Raw genomic sequence first — 24757 nt, forward strand, 5'->3', positions numbered from 1 at the left:
GGGGAGCGAGGACCTGGCTCTCACATGAGAGCCGGGTCCCTGCTCTAACAGCCCGGAACGGCAGGAGTGCCGATCCGGCTGTTTAACCCTTTACATGCCGGGCGCAATGGCGCCCGCTGCATGTAAAGTGGTGACAGAGGGAGCGGACTCCCTCTGTCTTCCATCAGCACCCCGAAAATGCGATCGCGGGGTGCTGATGTGCTGGGAAGCTTACCTTGCTTCCGATCAGGGCCCCGAGCCTTTCTTCCGTTACTTCCAGCAGGCTGTGCCTCTCTAGAGATAATGCATTACATTTTAAAAGCAATCAAAATACTGTATATTATAGTCCCCTTGTGGGACTATTAAGTAGTAAAAAAAATAGAAAAAAAATACACATTTATTAAATAAAAAAAATTCCATAAAATAAAAAAATATGGGTTTTTTTCCATTGAAAATACGCTTTTCAATGAAAAAAATTGCAAAAAGAAAATATCCCCCATATGTTTGGTATTGCCGCGTCCGTAACGACCGGGACTACATAAATATTACATAAATTATCCCCTATGGTGAACGCCATAAAAAATAAAAAAAGACTGAATTTCAAATTTATTCTTAGTTTCCACCGAAAAAAAACGTAATAACAAGCGATCAAAAAGCGGCATTTACTCCAAAATCATACAAATGAAAAATACAAGTCGTCTTTCAAAAATCAAGCCCTCACACAATTCCATATAAAAAAATAAAAAAAAGTTATGGGTCTTGTGAAGTGGCAATGCAAAATCATTTTTTTGGTTAATAAAAGGTGTTTTATTGCAAAAAAAGTAGTAAAACGTAAACAAAATTATAAGTATTTAGTATCACTGTAATCGTACTGACCCAGAGAATAAAGATATTATGTTATTTGTACCGAAAAATGAACGCCAAAAAATGTATAATGTAATAACGCAGTGGCAGTATTGCTATTTTTCCCTATCTCCCTCCCAGAAAGAGTTAATAAAAGTTAATCAGAAAGTTATGTGTACCCCAAAATGGCGCCATTAAAAACTACAACTTGTCCCATAAAAAACAAGCCCTCATAAAGCTATATAGATGAAAAAATAAAAAAGTTATAGCTCTTGGAACGAGACCATAAAAAAAGGAAGAAAAACGCTTGGTCATAAAGGCCCAAACAGGCTTGGTCACTAAGGGGTTAAAATGTGTCTGTGGTATTAGATAAGGGACAAGGCATTGAAGTGACCAGACAGGCGGTGTTTCACCGTCATATTGTGTCAGCAGGTAATAGCATTTGTCCCTGTACTATTACACTTAAAACTACTACTAATTTTTGAGTAGCCATGTATATACAGTATAACATTCATATTAATACCAGAAGACATATTTTTATGAATGTTTTAATTTTATGTCACAAGTAATGAGTTACCTGTAGTGTGTACAAAAGTGAAAATGATATTTTTGCTTAATAACCATTTCATCTCAAGAAGATCACTTGTGTTAAAAATGTGGTTGAATGAAGACTGCCAACAACATCTCCTTGGGGACTGTAAAAATGGACATCATCCAACCACAACACATTCACCCTTCCGAGGCCAGAATGTTGGGGATAAAGAGGAATTCATTATTAATGTAATCGGTGAGATGTGATAACCTATGGAAATCTGTACCTGCAGATTAGATACAATAGTAGATACATGATATTGGTTACATTTTATCACTAAGGATAATGTACTAGTAACATTGTAATGTAAAGCCCTTGTTTGCACAGGTAACTTTGTTGCATTGTGAGATGGTTTATCTCTAACCATATATTCTTTTAGGCGAGTGAAAATCGTCGCCTCCTTGCTGCATTTAAGGGCTTATTGGATGATTTCCGCTCTGAACTCCGGGATGAAGCAGAAGACAGACATGAAGTCAAACAACAGTTTGCTGAGGACAAAGCTGCTTGGGAAGTGGAGAGAACAGAACTTAGATGTCATCTGGAGCAGGTATGGAGACCCATAATGTGGAGAGTAAACTATTAAATGCAACATGTGAAGAATGTATACTTGAGATGACCATAAACATTAGACATTGGATAAAATTTGCTGGTAATTGAATGTGCATGGGGGAAGGACAGGGGTTTAGACCAAATCTGGCTTATGTACATGGCCTGAGGACATGAGACGTGTGTACACATGTCTGTGGTGGCCCATAAATTTTGGTTTGGCATGGGATTAAAGATTCTGCAGTCTAGCAGGATCAAGCCTGGTCCTCAGCCCTTGACCACAGGGGAGAAGATAGAAGCGGTTTATTACCACTTCTGCCCTTTCCTGTCACCGTGTTGCCTCGTCTGTTAGGCACAACAATCATGTGATCCCTGGGTTTTCTTGGGTAGAGCAGAGCTGCTGGGTCTTAGCAGATCCAGATCAGCTCTGCATGTGTAAAATACCTCCACAGGGGCTTTTTCCCCCTGTTACTGGGGCTCCTGTGGCTGCTTCAGTTACAGTGGAAAAGTACAAAATATAAAAAAACATAAATGTCCCCATTATGACCAGTTGGGAAACATATGTGCTAAAAATATATAAAAAAATAAATTAAAAAAAATGAATACAAATAAAAAGAAAAACACCGGGCCAGCTAAAACTGTCATCCCTTTTTCATATTTCGAAACCACCCACACAAAATAGGGAATCCGTTTTAAGAATTTATTTTGCAGACAGTTTGCATATTTAAAAAATAAGGGACTGTAGTTTGGAAAAAAAAAATCCCAAAATGAAACAAAAAAAAAAAATCTTTAAAAAAGCATATTAATAAAATACCCTATGTGTCACATAAACACTGCAAATATTATTTTGGTACTCCAAAAAAAAAAAAAAAAATCATTAAACCACCTACGCTAAATCACAAGATGGTTTCTGGTCTTCACAGGGGTTTTTCCCAGTATTTTGATATTGATGTCCAATCTTCAGGATAGGCCAGCAAAATTAGATCAGCGGGGGTTGGACACCCGGCATTAGTTCAGGCGCTGGACCTACTGTATGTTTCACCCTATAAGACGCACCTAGGTGCATCAGTTCAGACACCCAGACGTCAGCTCAGACCCCCAATGTAATTTAGACTTAAGAACAGACCCCAATGTTAATCAGACTTCAGAACAGACCCCCCCCACCCATGTCAAGTCCCTTAATCAGACCTCTATGTGAATGACACTGATTCAGACTTTAGATCAGACTTCAATTCGTCCCCCAATCAGACCTCCATATGAATATCTCCCAATTAGACCTCAGATCAGACCTTCACCTTACCTCTCCTGCTCTGGACACCGCCGCAAGCTTTTCGCATCCAGCGCTCTTCTTCTTCTTCCTGCCGTGCGCTGTTCTGAGACTCGACATGCACAGCGTGAGGTCACAGAGCGCCAATGTCCTCACGCTGTGCGCAGTCACAGCACAGCGAGCGGCCGAGGAAGACCCGGAAGAGGTGAGTCCAGAGCCTTTCTGCATTCTCTTCTTCTCAGTCCTCCTGCACTAATGAGCGCTTTAGTAGTCGCACCATAAGACGCACTGACATTTTCCCCCCACTTTGGGGGGGGGGGTGGTGGGTGCATCTTATAGAGCGGAAAATATGGTAAGTACCGTATCTACACAGCTCCATCCATTGTGTATTGGACAGGACAGCTCTGCAGTAACATACATAGTGGACGGAGCTCTTTACTTCCGGTGCCTAACTTACTTCCAAACAGCTGATCAGCAGTGGTACAGGGTGTCAGACCTCTGCCAATCTTAAATTGAGGGCCTTTCCAGAGGATAGTTCCATCAATATCAAAATACCGAAAAACCCTTTTAAAGTTCAAAGTTGTAAGTAGCAGAAAAAGAAGAATCAGAAGAGAAGAAGGAGAGAGATATGTGGCACACAGTAAGGGTCCTATACGCAGCAGATATTTTTCATTAACAAGTGGTGACGATCAAGCAAATTGTTTGCATTGATAAGATGTTCAGTTACACAAAACAATAATCTCTAAGTATTTTTTTTTCTGTTTTCTCGTTTTTGGGATTGCTGCTCTTTTGCCTCTAGAGCAGGGATCAACAACCTTCGGCACTCCATCTGCTGTGAAACTACAACTCCCAGCATGGACACTTACTCAGCAATTCTTTTAACTCCCCTAAAAGTGAAAGGAGGATTCTGGGAGTTGTAGAATCAGAACAGCTGGAGTGTCAGAGGTGTGTATATATAGAGACAGGCTCATTAGCTGGCCTAATTCATTAGCTGCAAGTACTACCTTCAAGTACTACATCAAAGTACAGTGAAGAGATATTGCAGGAGATAGTCAGGAGGTAGGCTGGAAGGTGGAAACAATACAAAAAAAAAAGGTAAGATTTGTTTGATTTGTTTGATTTAAATTTACAATTTTTTTATTTTTTTATATATTTTTTTTTCCTCCTCTTTAACCACCTCCGGACCGCCTAACGCAGGATCGCGTTCCGGAGGTGGCAGCGCTGCGCACAGTCACGCATATATGCCTCATCTCGCGAGACGCGAGACTTCCTGTGAACGCGCGCACACAGGCGCGCGCGCTCACAGGAACGGAAGGTAAGAGAGTTGATCTCCAGCCTGCCAGCGGCGATCGTTCGCTGGCAGGCTGGAGATGTGTTTTTTTTAACCCCTAACAGGTATATTAGACGCTGTTTTGATAACAGCGTCTAATATACCTGCTACCTGGTCCTCTGGTGGTCCCCTTTGTTTGGATCGACCACCAGAGGACACAGGTAGCTCAGTAAAGTCCCACCAAGCACCACTACACTACACTACACCCCCCCCCCCGTCACTTATTAACCCCTTATTAGCCCCTGATCACCCCTGATCACCCCATATAGACTCCCTGATCACCCCCCTGTCATTGATTACCCCCCTTTCATTGATCAACCCCCTGTAAAGCTCCATTCAGACGTCCGCATGATTTTTACGGATCCACTGATAGATGGATCGGATCCGCAAAACGCATCCGGACGTCTGAATGAAGCCTTACAGGGGCATGATCAATGACTGTGGTGATCACCCCATATAGACTCCCTGATCACCCCCCTGTCATTGATTACCCCCCTGTCATTGATCACCCCCCTGTAAAGCTCCATTCAGACGTCCGCATGATTTTTACGGATCCACTGATAGATGGATCGGATCCGCAAAACGCATCCGGACGTCTGAATGAAGCCTTACAGGGGCATGATCAATGACTGTGGTGATCACCCCATATAGACTCCCTGATCACCCCCCTGTAAAGCTCCATTCAGATGTCCGCATGATTTTTACGGATGCACTGATACATGGATCGGATCCGCAAAACGCATCCGGTCGTCTGAATGAAGCCTTACAGGGGCATGATCAATGACTGTGGTGATCACCCCCCTGTCATTGATTACCCCCCTGTAAAGCTCCATTCAGATGTCCGCATGATTTTTACGGATGCACTGATAGATGGATCGGATCCGCAAAACGCATCCGGACGTCTGAATGAAGCCTTACAGGGGCGTGATCAATGACTGTGGTGATCACCCCATATAGACTCCCTGATCACCCCCCTGTCATTGATTACCCCCCCTGTAAAGCTCCATTCAGACGTCCGCATGATTTTTACGGATGCACTGATAGATGGATCGGATCCGCAAAACGCATCCGGACGTCTGAATGAAGCCTTACAGGGGCATGATCAATGACTGTGGTGATCACCCCATATAGACTCCCTGATCACCCCCCTGTCATTGATTACCCCCCTGTCATTGATTACCCCCCTGTAAAGCTCCATTCAGACGTCCGCATGATTTTTACGGATGCACTGATAGATGGATCGGATCCGCAAAACGCATCCGGACGTCTGAATGAAGCCTTACAGGGGCGTGATCAATGACTGTGGTGATCACCCCATATAGACTCCCTGATCACCCCCCTGTCATTGATTACCCCCCTGTAAAGCTCCATTCAGACGTCCGCATGATTTTTACGGATGCACTGATAGATGGATCGGATCCGCAAAACGCATCCGGACGTCTGAATGAAGCCTTACAGGGGCATGATCAATGACTGTGGTTATCACCCCATATAGACTCCCTGATCACCCCCCTGTCATTGATTACCCCCCTGTCATTGATTACCCCCCTGTAAAGCTCCATTCAGATGTCCGCATGATTTTTACGGATGCACTGATAGATGGATCGGATCCGCAAAACGCATCCGGACGTCTGAATGAAGCCTTACACGGGCGTGATCAATGACTGTGGTTATCACCCCATATAGACTCCCTGATTACCCCCCTGTCATTGATTACCCCCCTGTAAAGCTCCATTCAGATGTCCGCATGATTTTTACGGATGCACTGATAGATGGATCGGATCCGCAAAACGCATCCGGACGTCTGAATGAAGCCTTACACGGGCGTGATCAATGACTGTGGTTTTCACCCCATATAGACTCCCTGATCACCCCCCTGTCATTGATCACCCCCCTGTCATTGATCACCCCCCTGTCATTGATCAACCCCCTGTCATTGATCAACCCCCCTGTCATTGATCAACCCCCTGTCATTGATCACCCCCCTGTCATTGATCACCCCTCTGTAAGGCTCCATTCAGATATTTTTTTGGCCCAAGTTAGCGGAATTTTTTTTTTTTTTTCTTACAAAGTCTCATATTCCACTAACTTGTGTCAAAAAATAAAATCTCACATGAACTCACCATACCCCTCACGGAATCCAAATGCGTAAAATTTTTTAGACATTTATATTCCAGACTTCTTCTCACGCTTTAGGGCCCCTAGAATGCCAGGGCAGTATAAATACCCCACATGTGACCCCATTTCGGAAAGAAGACACCCCCAGGTATTCCGTGAGGGGCATATTGAGTCCATGAAAGATTGAAATTTTTGTCCCAAGTTAGCGGAACGGGAGACTTTGTGAGAAAAAAATAAAAAATATCAATTTCCGCTAACTTGTGCCAAAAAAAAAAAATTTCTATGAACTCGCCATGCCCCTCATTGAATACCTTGGGGTGTCTTCTTTCCAAAATGGGGTCACATGTGGGGTATTTATACTGCCCTGGCATTCTAGGGGCCCCAAAGCGTGAGAAGAAGTCTGGTATCCAAATGTCTAAAAATGCCCTCCTAAAAGGAATTTGGGCACCTTTGCGCATCTAGGCTGCAAAAAAGTGTCACACATCTGGTATCGCCGTACTCAGGAGAAGTTGGGGAATGTGTTTTGGGGTGTCATTTTACATATACCCATGCTGGGTGAGAGAAATATTTTGGTCAAATGCCAACTTTGTATAAAAAAAATGGGAAAAGTTGTCTTTTGCCAAGATATTTCTCTCACCCAGCAAGGGTATATGTAAAATGACACCCCAAAACACATTCCCCAACTTCTCCTGAATACGGCGATACCACATGTGTGACACTTTTTTGCAGCCTAGGTGGGCAAAGGGGCCCATATTCCAAAGAGCACCTTTAGGATTTCACAGGTCATTTACCTACTTACCACACATTAGGGCCCCTGGAAAATGCCAGGGCAGTATAACTACCCCACAAGTGACCCCATTTTGGAAAGAAGACACCCCAAGGTATTCCGTGAGGGGCATGGCGAGTTCCTAGAATTTTTTATTTTTTGTCACAAGTTAGTGGAAAATGCTTATTTTTTTATTTTTTATTTTTTTTCATACAAAGTCTCATATTCCACTAACTTGTGACAAAAAATAAAAACTTCCATGAACTCACTATGCCCATCAGCGAATACCTTGGGGTCTCTTCTTTCCAAAATGGGGTCACTTGTGGGGTAGTTATACTGCCCTGGCATTCTAGGGGCCCAAATGTGTGGTAAGGAGTTTGAAATCAAATTCTGTAAAAAATGACCTGTGAAATCCGAAAGGTGCTCTTTTGAATATGGGCCCCTTTGCCCACCTAGGCTGCAAAAAAGTGTCACACATCTGGTATCTCCGTAATCGGGAGAAGTTGGGGAATGTGTTTTGGGGTGTCATTTTACATATACCCATGCTGGGTGAGAGAAATATCTTGGCAAAAGACAACTTTTCCCATTTTTTTATACAAAGTTGGCATTTGACCAAGATATTTATCTCACCCAGCATGGGTATATGTAAAAAGACACCCCAAAACACATTCCTCAACTTCTCCTGAATACAGAGATACCAGATGTGTGACACTTTTTTGCAGCCTAGGTGGGCAAAGGGGCCCATATTCCAAAGAGCACCTTTCGGATTTCACAGGTCATTTTTTACTGAATTTGATTTCAAACTCCTTACCACACATTTGGGCCCCTAGAATTCCAGGGCAGTATAACTACCCCACAAGTGACCCCATTTTGGAAAGAAGAGACCCCAAGGTATTCGCTGATGGGCATAGTGAGTTCATGGAAGTTTTTATTTTTTGTCACAAGTTTGTGGAATATGAGACTTTGTATGAAAAAAAAAAATTAAAAAAAAATCATCATTTTCCACTAACTTGTGACAAAAAATAAAAAATTCTAGGAACTCGCCATGCCCCTCACGGAATACCTTGGGGTGTCTTCTTTCCAAAATGGGGTCACTTGTGGGGTAGTTATACTGCCCTGGCATTCTAGGGGCCCAAATGTGTGGTAAGGAGTTTGAAATCAAATTCAGTAAAAAATGACCTGTGAAATCCGAAAGGTGCTCTTTGGAATATGGGCCCCTTTGCCCACCTAGGCTGCAAAAAAGTGTCACACATCTGGTATCTCCGTACTCAGGAGAAGGTGGGGAATGTGTTTTGCGGTGTCATTTTATATATACCCATGCTGGGTGAGAGAAATATCTTGGCAAAAGACAACTTTTCCCATTTTTTTATACAAAGTTGTCATTTGACCAAGATATTTATCTCACCCAGCATGGGTATATGTAAAAAGACACCCCAAAACACATTCCTCAACTTCTCCTGAGTACGGGGATACCAGATGTGTGACACTTTTTTGCAGCCTAGGTGGGCAAAGGGGCCCACATTCCAAAGAGCACCTTTCGGATTTCACCAGCCATTTTTTACTGAATTTGATTTCAAACTCCTTACCACACATTTGGGCCCCTAGAATGCCAGGGCAGTATAACTACCCCACAAGTGACCCCATTTTGGAAAGAAGAGACCCCAAGGTATTCGCTGATGGGCATAGTGAGTTCATAGAACTTTTTATTTTTTGTCACAAGTTAGTGGAATATGAGACTTTGTAAGAAAAAAAAAAAAAATAAAAAATCATCATTTTCCGCTAACTTGTGACAAAAAATAAAAAGTTCTATGAACTCACTATGCCCATCAGCGAATACCTTAGGGTGTCTACTTTCAGAAATGGGGTCATTTGTGGGGTGTTTGTACTGTCTGGGCATTGTAGAACCTCAGGAAACATGACAGGTGCTCAGAAAGTCAGAGCTGCTTCAAAAAGCGGAAATTCACATTTTTGTACCATAGTTTGTAAACGCTATAACTTTTACCCAAACCATTTTTTTTTTACCCAAACATTTTTTTTTTATCAAAGACATGTAGAACTATAAATTTAGAGCAAAATTTCTATATGGATGTCGTTTTTTTTGCAAAATTTTACAACTGAAAGTGAAAAATGTCATTTTTTTGCAAAAAAATCGTTAAATTTCGATTAATAACAAAAAAAGTAAAAATGTCAGCAGCAATGAAATACCACCAAATGAAAGCTCTATTAGTGAGAAGAAAAGGAGGTAAAATTCATTTGGGTGGTAAGTTGCATGACCGAGCAATAAACGGTGAAAGTAGTGTAGGTCAGAAGTGTAAAAAGTGGCCTGGTCTTTCAGGGTGTTTAAGCACTGGGGGCTGAGGTGGTTAAAATGGCAGTCTTGGTTCAGTGCAGGAATTGTTGTGCATTTATTTCATGTTCCACTCTTTGGAGATTCGGATGCTGTCAGATCTGTAGACAGTTCTCCTTACTGCAGCAGGAAATTGCATTTTTGAAAGCTGAAATATTTAAATTATCTGTTAAACAAACTCCAGCTAGGACTGCTGCACTGCCACAGAGGACCCCCAGAAATGGCAGATGGGTTACTGTAGGTTCTGGAAAACTTAGAGTGGTGGATAGAAGACATGTCCCACAGTCGGTGGTTCTCCATAATTCATTTGCAGCACTCTCAGAATGTAAGGACAACATGGATATGGACTCAAGCACAGAGGGTGTGAAACCATCGACTCCTATGTCTAATGTATGCAAGACTGCAGCCAAGGACAAAAAAGATAAAGTGAAGTCTCAAAGGAAGCAGCTGTTGCTGGGTGATTCAATCATAAGAAGTGTGGAGCTTAAAGAAAATGGTTTTGTGAGATGTCTCCCTGGGGCTACTGCTAGAAGAGATAGAAGACGTATTATTAATATTGTTAAGCAAGCAAAGCAGGAAGGGGACGTGGATGTTCTTGTCCATCTAGGGACAAATGACCTGGCTTGCAATGAAGTGTCAGAGGTGAAAAAATCTTTTATCACACTTGGTAATGACGTACAGGATTTTGCATCCACCATTTCATTTTCTGAAGTTCTGCCTGTGCATAATGTTCAGAATGATAGGCAGAGGCGCATAAAGGAGTTCAACATATGGCTTGGTAAATGGTGTCAAGAGCAAGGATTTGGCTTTGTTTCTCATGATAGCTCTACTTGGAATAGAAAGGAACTGTACAAAAAAGATGGTTTGCATCTTTCTTTTAAAGGAACAAATGTACTTAGTGAACAACTCCAAGAATTTGCAAAAGAGTATTTAAACTAGGAAGGGGGGGGCAAAAGAGTGAAAATAAAAGAGTCCAATTGCCCCCCGAAACAATGCCAGAACAGGTCAGAAGCACAGAGGTTAAGAAATGATAAGCTCAGAGTCCTGTCTACAAATGCTCGCAGTTTAGGTAAAAAAAATCTATGAACTTGGGTCAATAATGGCATCTGAGAATGTAGATTTAGTGGCTGTTACGGAGACATGGTTTAATGAAAGAAATGACTGGGACATAACCATACCAAGGTACTCTTTATACAGAAGAGACAGAGAAGGCAAGAAAGGAGGAGGAGTGGCCCTGTATGTGAAAGATAGTATTAAATCTAACCTAATACAAGTTGGTGAGGCCAACATAGAGTCAGTTTGGGTTACGTTGCAGTTTGCTAACCATGCAGTAACTCGTGTAGGTGTGATATATAGACCACCTGGTCAAGTTAAAGAACTAGATGATCTACTAGTTGAAGAAATAGCTAAAATGACAATGAAAGGAGAAGTTATCATTATGGGAGATTTCAATCTTCCAGATATAAACTGGAAAACCAAAATAGCAAGTTCTACCAGGAGTACAGATATTCTAAATTCTCTACTGGGGTTATCTCTACAACAAGTGGTTGAGGAGCCAACCCGGAGGGAGGCCATTTTGGATTTGGTATTCACAAATGGGGATTCGGTATATGATGTCATTGTAGGCGAAACCTTGGGATCTAGTGATCACCAGTCAGTGTGGTTTAATATAAGAACTGTGAAAGAGTCCCACCACACAAAAACAAAAGTTTTAGATTTTAGAAAAACAGACTTTTCAAAAATGAAATTAGTCATGAATGAGTCCTTATCAGACTGGAACGGATTACATGGAGTCCAGGAGAAATGGGACTACTTAAAAGGTGCATTATTGAAGGCAACAGAAAATTGCATTAGACTTGTCAGTAAAAGCAAAAAAAGGAAGAGACCACTGTGGTACTCAGCAGAAGTGGCCCAAATCATTAAAAATAAAAAGCTAGCATTTTGTAATTATAAAAAAAACCAGAGCAATGAAGATAAGGAAATCTACAAGATTAGGCAGAAAGAGGCCAAGCAAGTTATAAGAACTTCTAAAGCGCAGGCAGAAGAAAAACTAGCTCAGTCTATGAAAAAGGGGATAAGACATTCTTCAGATATATAAATGAAAAAAGGAAATTAAAACAAGGAATAACTAAATTAAAAACAAAGGACGGAAGGTATGTAGAAGAGAATAAAGGGCTAGCCGACTGCCTTAATGAATACTTCTGTTCAGTTATTACAAAAGAAAAAGGAGAAGGACCTCCACGAAAGGAGGACTAAGAAATCGTTTGATGCATGTATCTTTACAAAGGAAGATGTTGTAAGTTTGCTGTCTAAAGTGAAGACAAATAAGTCACAGGGGCCTGATGAGATACACCCAAAATTATTAAAAGAGCTTAGTGGTGAGCTGGCAAAACCGTTAACAGATTTATTTAACCAATCATTAGTAACAGGAGTCGTCCCGGAAGATTGGAAATTGGCAAATGTCGTGCCCATTCACAAGAAAGGTAGTAGGGAGGAATCGAGCAACTATAGACCAGTGAGTCTGACATCAATAGTAGGCAAATTAATGGAAACCCTATTAAAGGATAGGATTGTGGAACATCTAAAATCCCATGGATTGCAAGATGAAAAACAACATGGGTTTACTTCAGGGAGATCATGTCAAACAAATCTTATAGATTTTTTTGACTGGGTGACTAAAATAATAGACGGTGGAGGTGCAGTAGACATCGCATATCTAGATTTTAGTAAGGCTTTTGACACTGTCCCACATAGAAGACTTATCAATAAACTGCAGTCATTGAGCATGGACTCCCATATTGTTGAGTGGATTAGGCAGTGGCTGAGTGACAGACAGCAGAGGGTTGTAGTCAATGGAGAACATTCAAAACAAGGTCATGTTACCAGTGGGGTTCCACAGGGATCTGTACTGGGACCAATTTTGTTTAATATCTTCATAAGTGATATTGCAAAAGGCCTCGATGGTAAGGTTTGTCTTTTTGCTGATGACACAAAGATATGTAACAGGGTTGATGTTCCTGGAGGGAAACGCCAAATGGAAAAGGATTTAGGAAAACTAGAAGAATGGTCAGAACTCTGGCAACTGAAATTTAATGTGGATAAGTGAAAGATAATGCACCTGGGGCGTAAAAACCCAAGGGCAGAATATAGAATATTTGACACAGTCCTGACCTCAGTATCTGAGGAAAGGGATTTAGGAGTAATTATTTCAGAAGACTTAAAGGTGGGAAGACAATGTAATAGAGCAGCACGAAATGCCAGCAGAATGCTTGGATGTATAGGGAGAGGTATAAGCAGTAGAAAGAGTGAAGTGCTTATGCCGCTGTACAGAACACTGGTGAGACCTCACTTGGAGTATTGTGCGCAGTACTGGAGGCCATATCTCCAGAAGGATATAGATACTCTAGAGAGAGTTCAGAGAAGAGCTACTAAACTAGTACATGGATTGCAGGATAAAACTTACCAGGAAAGGTTAAAGGACCTTAATATGTATAGCTTGGAAGAAAGAAGAGACAGAGGGGATATGATAGAAACTTTTAAATACATAAAGGGAATCAACTCGGTAAAGGAGGAGAGCATATTTAAAAGAAGAAAAACTACCACAAGAGGACACAGTTTTAAATTAGAGGGGCAAAGGTTTAAAAGTAATATAAGGAAGTATTACTTTACTGAGAGAGTAGTGGATGCATGGAATAGCCTTCCGGCAGAAGTGGTAGCTGCAAATACAGTGAAGGGGTTTAAGCATGCATGGGATAGGCATAAGGCTATCCTTCATATAAGATAGGGCAAGGGACTATTCATAGGATTCAGATATATTGGGCAGACTAGATGGGCCAAATGGTTCTTATCTGCCGACACATTCTATGTTTCTATGTTAACCACTTGCCATCTAGGCCATTTGCCCCCTTCCTGACCAGGCCTAATTTTGCAAAACTGACATCTCACTTTATGTGGTAATAACTTTGGACTTTACTTATAACTTTACTTATCCAAGTCATTCAGAGATTGTTTTCTCGTGACACATTGTACTTCATGATAGTCATAAATTTGAGTCAAAATATTTCACCTTTATTTATGAAAAAATCCCAAATTTACCAAAAATTTTGAAAAATTCACAATTTTCTAAATTTCAATTTCTCTGCTTTTAAAACAGAAAGTGATACCTCATAAAATATTTATTACTTAACATTCCCGATATGTCTACTTTATGTTGGCATCATTTTGGAAATGTAATTTTATTTTTTTAGGACGTTAGAAGGCTTAGAAGTTTAGAAGCAATTCTTCCAATTTTTAAGAAAATTGCCAAAAACCCACTTTTTAAGGACCAGTTCAGGTCTGAAGTCACTTTGTGGGGCCTACATAGTGGATACCCCCATAAATGACCCCATTGTAGAAACCACACCCCTCAAGGTATTCAAAACCGATTTTACAAACTTTGTTAACCCTTTAGGCGTTCCACAAGAATTAAAGGAAAATGGAGATCAAATTTTTAAATTTCACTTTTTTGTCAGATTTTCCATTTTAATCAATTTTTTTCTTTAACACATCGATGGTTAACAGCCAAACAAAACTCAATATTTATTACCCAGATTCTGCGGTTTACAGAAACACCCCACATGTGGTCATAAACTGCTGTATGGGCACACGGCAGGGCACAGAAGAAAAGGAACTCCAAATTTTTTTTAGATGTCATGTCCCATTTGAAACCCCCTGATACACCCTTACAGTAGAAACTCCCAAGAAGTGATCCCATTTTGGAAACTAGGGGATAAGGTACCAGTTTAATTGGTACTATTTTTGGGTACATATGATTTTTTGATGATTCATTATAACACTTTATGGGGCAAGGTGACCAAAAAATTGGTTGTTTTAGCACAGTTTCTATTTATTTATTTTTACAGCGTTCACCTGAGGGGTTCAGTCAAGTGACATTTTTATAGAGCAGATTGTTACGGACGTGGCGATACCTAATATGTATACTTTTTCTTATTTATTAAAGTTTTACACAGTAATAGCATTTTTGAAACAAAAAAATTATGTTTTAATGTGTCCATGTTCTGAGAGCTATAGTTTTTTTATTTTTTGAGAGATTTTCTTATGTATGATTTTCTTATGTCATTTTTTGCGGGATGAGGTGACTGTTTTATTGGTACCATTTTGTGGGACATACGCATTTTTGATCACTTGGTGTTGCACCTTTTGTGATGTAAGGTGACAAAAATTGCTTGTTTTGACACAGTTTTTTTTTGTTTTTTTTTACGGTGTTCACCTGAGGGGTTAGCTCATGTGATATTTTTATAGAGCTGGTTTTTACGGACGCGGCAATACCTAATATGTCTACTTTTTTTTATTTTTTCTATTTTTAACATTTTTTTTTTATTTCTTACTTGGGGAATTTTTTTTTTTTTTTTACATGTGAAACCTTTTTTCTATTTTATTTTTTCAACCCTTTATTTTTTTATTTTTTATTTTACACTTTTCGTCCCCCATAAGGTCATACAAGACCTCTGGGGGACATTTGCTTCACTTTTTCATTTTTTTTTCACTGTTGATTTCTCCTGTAACTGGGGCTGACATAGTAGCCCCAGTTACAGAAGAAATGCACCCCCCAGAGAGGCTGTACAGCATAATTCTGCGCTGTACAGCCTCAGAGCAGGGCTGATCGAGGTCTCTGAAAGACCTCACACAGCCCCTGCACTCTCCGGTCACGGCGGTCACATGACCGCCGGGCCGGAACAGGAAGCGCATAGCGATCCAGAAGGCAGGAACACCTGGGCACTGTCCCTGCCTTCTCTCTGGGTTGCCCTGCTGTCACTGACAGCGGGCAACTCGATCAGCAGCTGCACGATAAGCGTGCAGCTGCACTTTCTGAACGGCCGTTTTAAAACGTCCGTTCAGAAATAGAGATCCCCCTCCCGGACGTTTATAGTCTATGGGCGGACGGGAGGTGGTTAATCCCTGCTAAAGATTGGCAGTTTCTAATTAAACAATCTGTCTGCTGCACGGAAAACAAATGATCAAACGCTCATGGTTTGATCGCTGTACACTGTACATACAATCATAATTTTTCTAATTTGAAAGAATATACAAAAAATTTTATAATCTCTTCCTCCAATAGACCCTTAAATGGGTTGTCTCATCATGGACAATGGGGGCATATCGCTAGGATATGCCCCCATTGTCTTATAGGTGTGGGTCCCTCCGCTGGGACCCGCACCTATATCGAGAATGGAGCCCCGCAAGTGAAATAGGGCGCACTCTCAATATAGGTACGGGTTCCAGCGGTGGGAACCGCACCTATAAGACAATGGGGGCATATCCTAGCGATATGCCCCCATTGTCTATGATGAGACAACCCCTTTAAGCCTTTTTAATTATTCCATTAATTATTATAAGTATTTAAAGTTACACTACCATCCAATTTTTTTTTAAATCACATATTTACATTCAGTATTTGACTATTCTATGTAAGTTTCTTTTTACTAATGGATGGATGATTTTCTTTAGTTTTTTTTTTAATTACTCCATGTATTCTACTTCCTGTATTGGCTCTTTAAAGGGAATGTGTCACCAGAAAATGACCTTGGTGATGTTTGGTGATGTTACTTCTAATTTTCCACATCTATATCTATATTTAACCCCTTAAGGACACAGCCTTTTTACACCTTAGGACCAGGCCATTTTTTGAAAATCTGACCAGAGTCCCTTTAAGTGCTGATAACTTTAAAACGCTTTGACTTATCCAGGCCGTTCTGAGATTGTTTTTTCGTCACATATTGTACTTCATGACACTGGTAAAATGGAGTCAAAAAAATTATTTTTTTTGCACCAAAAAATACCTAATTTAACAAAAATTTTGAAAAATTTGCAAATTTCAAAGTTTCAGTTTCTCTACTTCTGTAATACATAGTAATACCCCCAAAAATTGTGATGACTTTACATTCCCCATATGTCTACTTCATGTTTGAATTGTTTTGGTAATGATATTTTATTTTTTGGGGATGTTATAAGGCTTAGAAGTTTAGAAGCAAATCTTGAAATTTTTCAGAAATTTACAAAAACTCAATTTTTAGGGACCAGTTCAGGTCTCAAGTCACTTTGCGAGGCTTACATTATAGAAACCACCCAAAAATGACCCCATCTAAGAAACTACACCCCTCAAGGTATTCAAAACTGATTTTGCATACGTTGTTAACCCTTTAGGTGTTGCACAAGAGTTATTGGCAAATGGGGAGCAAATTTGAGAATTTCATTTTTTTGTCTAATTTTTCATTTTAACCCATTTTTTCCACTAACAAACCAAGGGTTAACAGCCAAACAAGACTGTATCTTTATTGCCCTGACTCTGCCGTTTACAGAAACACCCACTATGTGGCCGTAAACTACTGTACGGCCACACAGCGGGGCGTAGAGGGAAAGGTGCGCCGTATGGTTTTTGGAAGGCTGATTTTTATGGACTGGTTTATTTACACCATGTCCCATTTGAAGCCCCCTGATGCACCCCTAGAGGAGAAACTCCCTAAAAGTGACCCCATCTAAGAAACTACACCCCTCAAGGTATTCAAAACTGATTTTACATACGTCGTTAACCCTTTAGGTGTTGCACAAGAGTTATTGGCAAATGGCAATGAAATTTGAGAATTTCATTTTTTTGCCTAATTTTCCATTTTAACCCATTTTTTCCACTAACAAAGCAAGGGTTAACAGCCAAACAAGACTGTATCTTTATTGCCCTGACTCTGCTGTTTACAGAAACACCCAATATGTGGCCGTAAACTACTGTACGGGCACACAGCGGAGCGTAGAGTGAAAGGTGCGCCGTTTGGTTTTTGGAGGGCTGATTTTGCTGGACTGTTTTTTTGGCACCATGTCCCATTTGAAGCCCCCCTGATGCACCCCTAGATTTTAAACTCCATAAAAGTGACCCCATCTAAGAAACTACACCCCTCAAGGTATTCAAAACTGATTTTACAAACTTTGTTAACCCTTTAGGTGTTGCACAAGATTTAATGGAAAATAGAGATACAATTTCAAAATTTCACTTTTTTGGCAGATTTTCCATTTTAATATTTTTTTTCCAGTTACAAAGCAAGGGTTAACAGCCAAACAAAACTCATTATTTATGGCCCTAATTCTGTAGTTTACAGAAACACCCCATATGTGGTCGTAAACCGCTGTACGGGCACACGGCAGGGCGCAGAAGGAAAGGAACACCATATGGTTTTTGGAAGGCAGGTTTTGCTGGACTGTTTTTTTTTACACCATGTCCCATTTGAAGCCCCCCTGATGCACCCCTAGAGTAGAAACTCTAAAAAAGTGACCCCATTTTAGAAACTACGGGATAGGGTGGCAGTTTTGTTGGTACTAGTTTAGGGTACATATGATTTTTGGTTGCTCTATATTACACTTTTTGTGCGGCAAGGTAACAAGAAATAGCTTTTTTGGCACCGTTTTTTTTTTGTTATTTACAACATTCATCTGACAGGTTAGATCATGTGGTAATTTTATAGAGCAGGTTGTCACGGACGCGGCGATACCTAATATGTATACAATTTTTTTTATTTATGTAAGTTTTACACAATGATTTCATTTTTAAAACCAAAAAAATGTTTTAGTGTCTCCATAGTCTAAGAGCCATAGTTTTTTCAGTTTTTGGGCGATTATCTTAAGTAGGGTCTCATTTTTTGCGGGATGAGATGACGGTTTGATTGGCATCTATTTTGTGGTGCATATGACTTTTTGATTGCTTGCTATTACACTTTTTGTGACGTAAGATGACAAAAAATGGCTTTTTTTACACCGTTTTTATTTTTATTTTTTTACGGTGGTCATCTGAGGGGTTAGATCATGTGATATTTTTATAGAGCCGGGCGATACGGACGCGGCGATACCTAATATGTATACTTTTTTTTTATTTATGTAAGTTTTACACAATGATTTCATTTTTGAAACAAAAAAAATGATGTTTTAGTGTCTCCATAGTCTAAGAGCCATAGTTTTTTCAGTTTTTGGGCGATTATCTTGGGTAGGGTATGATTTTTGCGGGATGAGATGACGGTTTGATTGTTACAATTTTGGCGTACATGCGACTTTTTTGATCACTTTTATTACCTTTTTTGGGAAGTAAGGTGGGCAAAATTTCAATTTCATCATAGTTTTTTATTTTTTATTTTTATGGTGTTCACCGTTCGGGTAAAGTAACATGACCGTTTTATAGATCAGGTCGTTACGGACGCGGCGATACCAAACATGTGTAGGGAATTTTATTTTTTTCATTTTTTATCAGTGATAAATGTGTTTTTTGATTTTTACTTTTTTTTCACTTTTATTCACTTTTTTTTGACCCAGACCCACTTGGTTCTTGAAGATCCAGTGGGTCTGATGTCTGTATAATAAAGTACAGAACAATATATATTGTACTGCACTGTATTTTACTTACACTGAACAGATCTATGCCTTTCAGCACAGATCTGTTCAGCACCATGGACAGCAGGACGCCTGAGAGGCGTCCTGTTGCCATGGGAACCTTCCCCGTCTGCTCAGAACTTCGCAGACGGGGAGGGTAAGGAGGGGATCTCTCGGGGGGCTGTCTGGGGGCTCTCTCCCTCTCCATCGGGGGGCTGCAAAGGCACAGCAGCCCCCCGATGGGAGAGGGAGGGAGCTCCCTGCGCTGTTAACCTTTTCCATACAGCGGTCCGTACGGACCGCTGTATGGAAAGGGTTAAACGGCTGACATCGCATCGCAGATGTCAGCCGTTTATACCAGGGTGCCAGCAATGTGCTGGCACCCTGGTATACCCACTGAACACCAATGAATTTTCAAGGGGAGGCGGGCGGGGGATCGCGATCCCGCCTGCCGCACCGCCCACCGCCCGCAACCCTCCCCCTGCACCTCCCGCCACCATAAAAATCATTCGGGGGTGCAGGGGGGGGTGAATAAAACTTTTTTTTAGGCATATAAAGTTTCTGATCCCCGCGGTCAGGGACTGCGGGGACCAGAAACTGCAGAAATCGCAGCAAACCGCAGGTCTGAATTGACCTGCGGTTTGCCGCGATCGCCGACATGGGGGGGTCACGGGACCCCCCCGCGCATTTAGCCTAGGTGCCTGCTCAATGATTTGAGCAGGCACCGGGTTCCGATCACTGCCGGCCGGGCGGCAGTGATCGGAACAACACATGACGTACCGGTACGTCATGTGTCCTTAAGTACCAGGACATCATGACGTACCGGTACGTCATGTGTCCTTAAGAGGTTAAACAAAAAAACATAAAATCCTGCAGTTTTCGCAATGGCCACTAAGCCTAATAATAGGTGCCACTTCTTGGTCTGTACAGATCACTTTACTGAAGTTACCTGCTTATTTATCATTCTAATTCTCCTTGTAATATCACTTCTGTGTATAGATAAGACAAGATCCACCATTCATAATTGTGATATTGTAGCTTATCTATACTCTCCTTGTGCAATCACTTCTGCACAGAGCATGCCTAGAAAATTCTCCCATAGAAGTCAATGAGGTTCTATCCTGACCATTGTGTCTATGGCCGATGGGGCTGCCATAAAGCATTTTTTCTTAATGCTTTCTAAATATTGTTAAAGGGTGTTTTCTTCCAGAAACTGCACCAAACCTTTCTATCGTCTGTGTCTGGAATTACTTTTCAGTAATTGGCTGTGTAGAATGGGGATGAGCTGCAATACCAAACACAACCCGTGGTGCTGTTTTTGAAAGAAAGCAGTCATCTTTTTCTAATCCTGGACAACCCCTTTAAGAACAGCTCAAGCAAGATGGCAGCCCTCATAATTGAATAGAATAAATAAATCTGTAATCAGAAAATAAAGACAGATTAGCAAAACAATGGGCCTCATTTATCAAAGCTGTTAACAGGAAAACTGTTTTAGTTGCCCATAGCAAACAATCAGAGCTCACCTTTGATTTTTTTTCAGAACACTTTAAGAAATTAAAGGTGAGTTCTGATTGTTTTCTATGGGCAACTAAGACAGTTTTCCTGTTAAGTTTGGATGAGGCCCAATATGTTTCACTATCTGGTTTTAACTGGCAGATAAAATTGTTGGTGACACATTTCCTTTAACTACATTGTTTGTTTGGACGGCAAGCAGCCTAGCTTGACTTTCTCAATCAGTCCATTTACTCCGAGAGTGCCTCATGGAATGACTCAATTAGAGCATTGCACATTGCACTGAAGTACAGTGCCCTTCTGTGGTTTTTATCTAGGTCTATCAAGAGATCAGTAGAGCTGTCATGCTTTCTTTCCAATTCTGCAATCTACTGTTAGGCCTCTTTCACACGGCCGGATAGGATGCGGGTGCGTTCAGGGAAAAATGTTGCGTTCTTCTGTTTTTCCGCACAAGTGTAATGTGTTTTGCACGCGTGTGTTACCCAGACCCGAACCCGAACATGGTTATAATGGAAAATAATAGCATTCTTTAATACAGAATGCAAAGTCAAATCTTACTCACCCCATCCACTTTATCGCACAGCCGGGATCCTCTTCTTTGTTCTTCTTGAAGGACCTGCAAAAGGACCTTCGCTGACGTCATCGCGCTCACTAGGTCCTGCTGACGACGTCAGCGAAAGTCCTTTTGCAGGTCTTCCAAGAAGAACAAAGAAGAGGATCCCGGCTGCGCGATCAAGTGGATGAGGTAAGTAATGTTTTTATTATTTTTTAACCCTCAATTGACATTTGACTTTGCATTCTGTATTAAAGATCGTCGCTCATCTCTCGTCTTCTTAGCAACCATCCGTGAAAATCGCATTGCATCAGCACTTGCTTGCGGATGCCCAGCCCCATTCATTTCTATGGGGCTTGTGTTGCGTGAAAAACACAGAATATAGAACATGCTGCGATTTTCACGCAATGCACAAGTGATGCGTGAAAAACATCGCTCATGTACACAGCCCATTGAAATAAATGGGTCAGGATTCAGTGCGGGTGCAATGTGTTCATCTCACGCATTGCTCCCGTGCAGAATACTGGCCCGTGTGAAAGGGGCCTTATACTAACATGTTGTCCTCACAGCAGCAGTAATCTGGCAAAAGATTAGCTATCTTTACATGGTGTCACAAGTGCCACTGTTCTGAGCGTACCAACGTCAGTGGGAGCGATTTAGGGACATTTTTCAGTATGGCCATTCGCTGGTGCCACTGCCCTGTGTATAATGGCGCCAGTTTCTTGTGGGTGTAATGGTACCATTCTGTTTGTATCCCTTCCCTTTTCAATATAGCAGGGGTTAAAAGCCTTTTTTGCTTTTTGGGTGCATTTGTGTGTCTTGCAGGGTTAATGCCTCTTTCTGTTTGTGTGCACCCAAGTGTGTTTTGGGCTAATCAGCTCAGCTATATGTTCAGTAACAGCTTCGGCTGTTCTGTTTGCCTGTCCAGTGCTCACCAGTCTATATGTTTGTTCAGTGTCCATCCCAGGAGGTAGCAGTCTGGTCGCTAACCCGTAGCGAAGTCTACATCCCAGGGAATACCAGGGAGGCACCAGAATAACGCCCTTAGGCTTTGGCCCAACGTCAAACCAAGTTTTTGGCACAGTAGTTCCACAGCCACTGATTCGTAACACAGTTTTTATCTGTCAATGCTGACGGCTACATTAGGACAAGATTTTATATAAAAATTTTAGTGGTATAGTAATTTTTTTCTATTGAATATTAAGTTAAAAAATACCAATTTGTATACTACCTAAACTTTTTCGTTTTGGAGCCAGTGGCTCCTATGTAATTTTTTTAGTCTGGAGCATTGCATCACACTTGTTCAGAGAGTGCCTTCCCAATGAAGCTTCTTGGTGTCCATCAGACTGTTTACTGGTTGCAAAATGTTCCTGAGATTAAGCAAATAAAAAACTGAATATGTCAGGACTTGAAAAACAAAACATTTCTCATCTAAAAATGTGGCTGCCTGCTTGGATGTGCCTACAGGGGAAAGATTAGTGAGACAGAGCAAGATTAAATGGAGATTACAATTGCGATTAACCTCATTTCTCTACTTCGAACCAAAGTGCACTGTGCTAGAGAATAAATCTTTTCAAAAAGCTTATACACAGTTACATCTAATCTCGAGCTTGTAACTATGTGAATTCTAAGGTTTTAGCTGTCTCTATCCAGGGGTCTTGTATCTTAGTTTCCCAATTTGTTGACAATGTAGTCTGGAGTTTAAAGAGGTTTTTGGCATCTCAAAAAGTGAGAATGTATCACTGATTATGCCTTTACTTTCTACTGCCGTCTCCCCCTGTCACGAACCAGCGGGTGTGAACCCACTGTGCCACATGACCAACCTCCTCTAAGGGCGTTGTTCACAGTGCACCAGATGGTGGGGATAGACTTTCCCGAGGGGAACACCAGGTTGCTACCTCTTGAGGAGTATTGGCACACGAGATAGCTGGTCCAGGAGAACCAGTGGGTACCAGTGCAAGGTACCAGAGGTACAGACGAAGTCAAACAAGCAATAGGCCTGGGCAAGCAGCACAAGTACAGGCCAGGCAATCCGGGTCGCCAACAGGAGAGTCGAAGCAAGCAGTTAGGGATCAAACAGGTAGCGGAGTCCAGAAACAGAAGCACGGGTCAGGTAAACAGGAACACAAGCAGAGATAACAGCAACCTTGCAGTGGAGGAGCAGCTTATCATGGATGCTGTGGGATCATTCTGTTGCTCTTTGATGATTTCCTTGTGAGTTGATGGACTGTGTTGTCATCAGTAATAATGGGCAGATCGTTCTATTTGCATTTGTTTTATGCTGTATTTTCTTTTGCACTCTGCAGAATTCAGTATGGTTGCTTTGGTGACATGAAGTTGGTTGTGAGAAGCGTACTTGCAGCTTTCGGGCACTGTCGTCATGTATTTATCGGACTTTTCAGATGTATACAGGTTGTTTGTTCCCAGCAGCAGGTGATTTTGTAATCAGGACACTGCATTCAGGATTTTACAATTGCCCTTGGCAGCCACTTCATACGAACAGGTTGAAATATGTCTGTGTGGAAGAAAGATTAGTAGGATGACTGCAATATCTGGAACGAGATCTTTCAATGCAAAGAGTAGACGCTGGCCACTAATGAGATGTTTGGATTATAAATCACTAGTTTTACAGAAGTCTGGGTGTTTCCCGAGACAGACATTGCGTCTGCTCATAAGATGATATCATATTTCTCAATTTTACCATGTGCAGTATACAATTCAGTTGTATATAGCTCTTAGCTTACATGTATGAGTGAGGAAACATTGCTACTCACTTTATATGAAGTGCTTGCACTTTCAGTCCTTTATTTGCAAAACATTAAAAGCAGTTTCTAGGCTCGCAGGCCTGTGTTTCTGAGACGCCGAGTTGTAACCTACTAATTTATGTGTAATTTCTGCAAGATATGTCGCATCCGTGTGCAAGTAGTGAAAAATCAGCCGTGCAAGACCCTGCAGCATCCTCCCATCATCCTCCCCTACAGCATACCACCCATCATGTTTCAGTCACCACCATCACCAAGCAGTGGTAGAGCTTCCAACACAGACGTGAACGTAGCCTGGGAAATCATTGGTTCACTGTGGGCAAGTTTTTCTTGCTGATAAATGAGGCCAATTGAGTTATTTGTATTTGAAACTAGAAAGGAAGAAGCTGTTCATTTTATCGGGGTGCCCAGCAGTCTCTAGCCTGTAGCCTCCACCACAAAAATTCTGTCACGTGTCCAAGGGCGGTGAGCACCCACTGTAAATTTACAGCAGGATGTTACAATTTTTTTTCAGGCTCCACTAATTTCTACATAAATCAACTCGAGACCTTTTGTATTGAAAATAGAGACTTTACAATACATTGATGCTGAGAATTAAGAGACTAGAAACCCATCGATAATTCCGAGCACTATTGTTTGTTGCTGGGATTGTAGCAGTTTTTATCATCTGCAATAGAGTGAGTTCCTTGAAGGGCTTATCCCATGATTAATGTAAAAACTGAAAACCAGAAATCATG

At 41.2% G+C, this 24757-nt stretch overlaps 1 protein-coding gene across 3 annotated transcripts in view; it reads left to right on the forward strand.

Annotated features, from left to right (window-relative positions):
* Positions 1-24757, forward strand: part of MTCL1 (microtubule crosslinking factor 1) — a 195753-nt gene that overhangs the window by 147352 nt on the left and 23644 nt on the right. For all 3 annotated transcript variants that reach the window (XM_040432034.1, XM_040432035.1, XM_040432037.1), the window contains one exon: positions 1794-1961. In XM_040432034.1, the coding sequence (XP_040287968.1) occupies positions 1794-1961 (168 nt within the window). The remainder of the gene's footprint in view (positions 1-1793; positions 1962-24757) is intronic.

Source organism: Bufo bufo, chromosome 5 (genome assembly GCF_905171765.1).
Source record: "Bufo bufo chromosome 5, aBufBuf1.1, whole genome shotgun sequence".
Taxonomy (NCBI): Eukaryota; Metazoa; Chordata; class Amphibia; order Anura; family Bufonidae; genus Bufo; species Bufo bufo.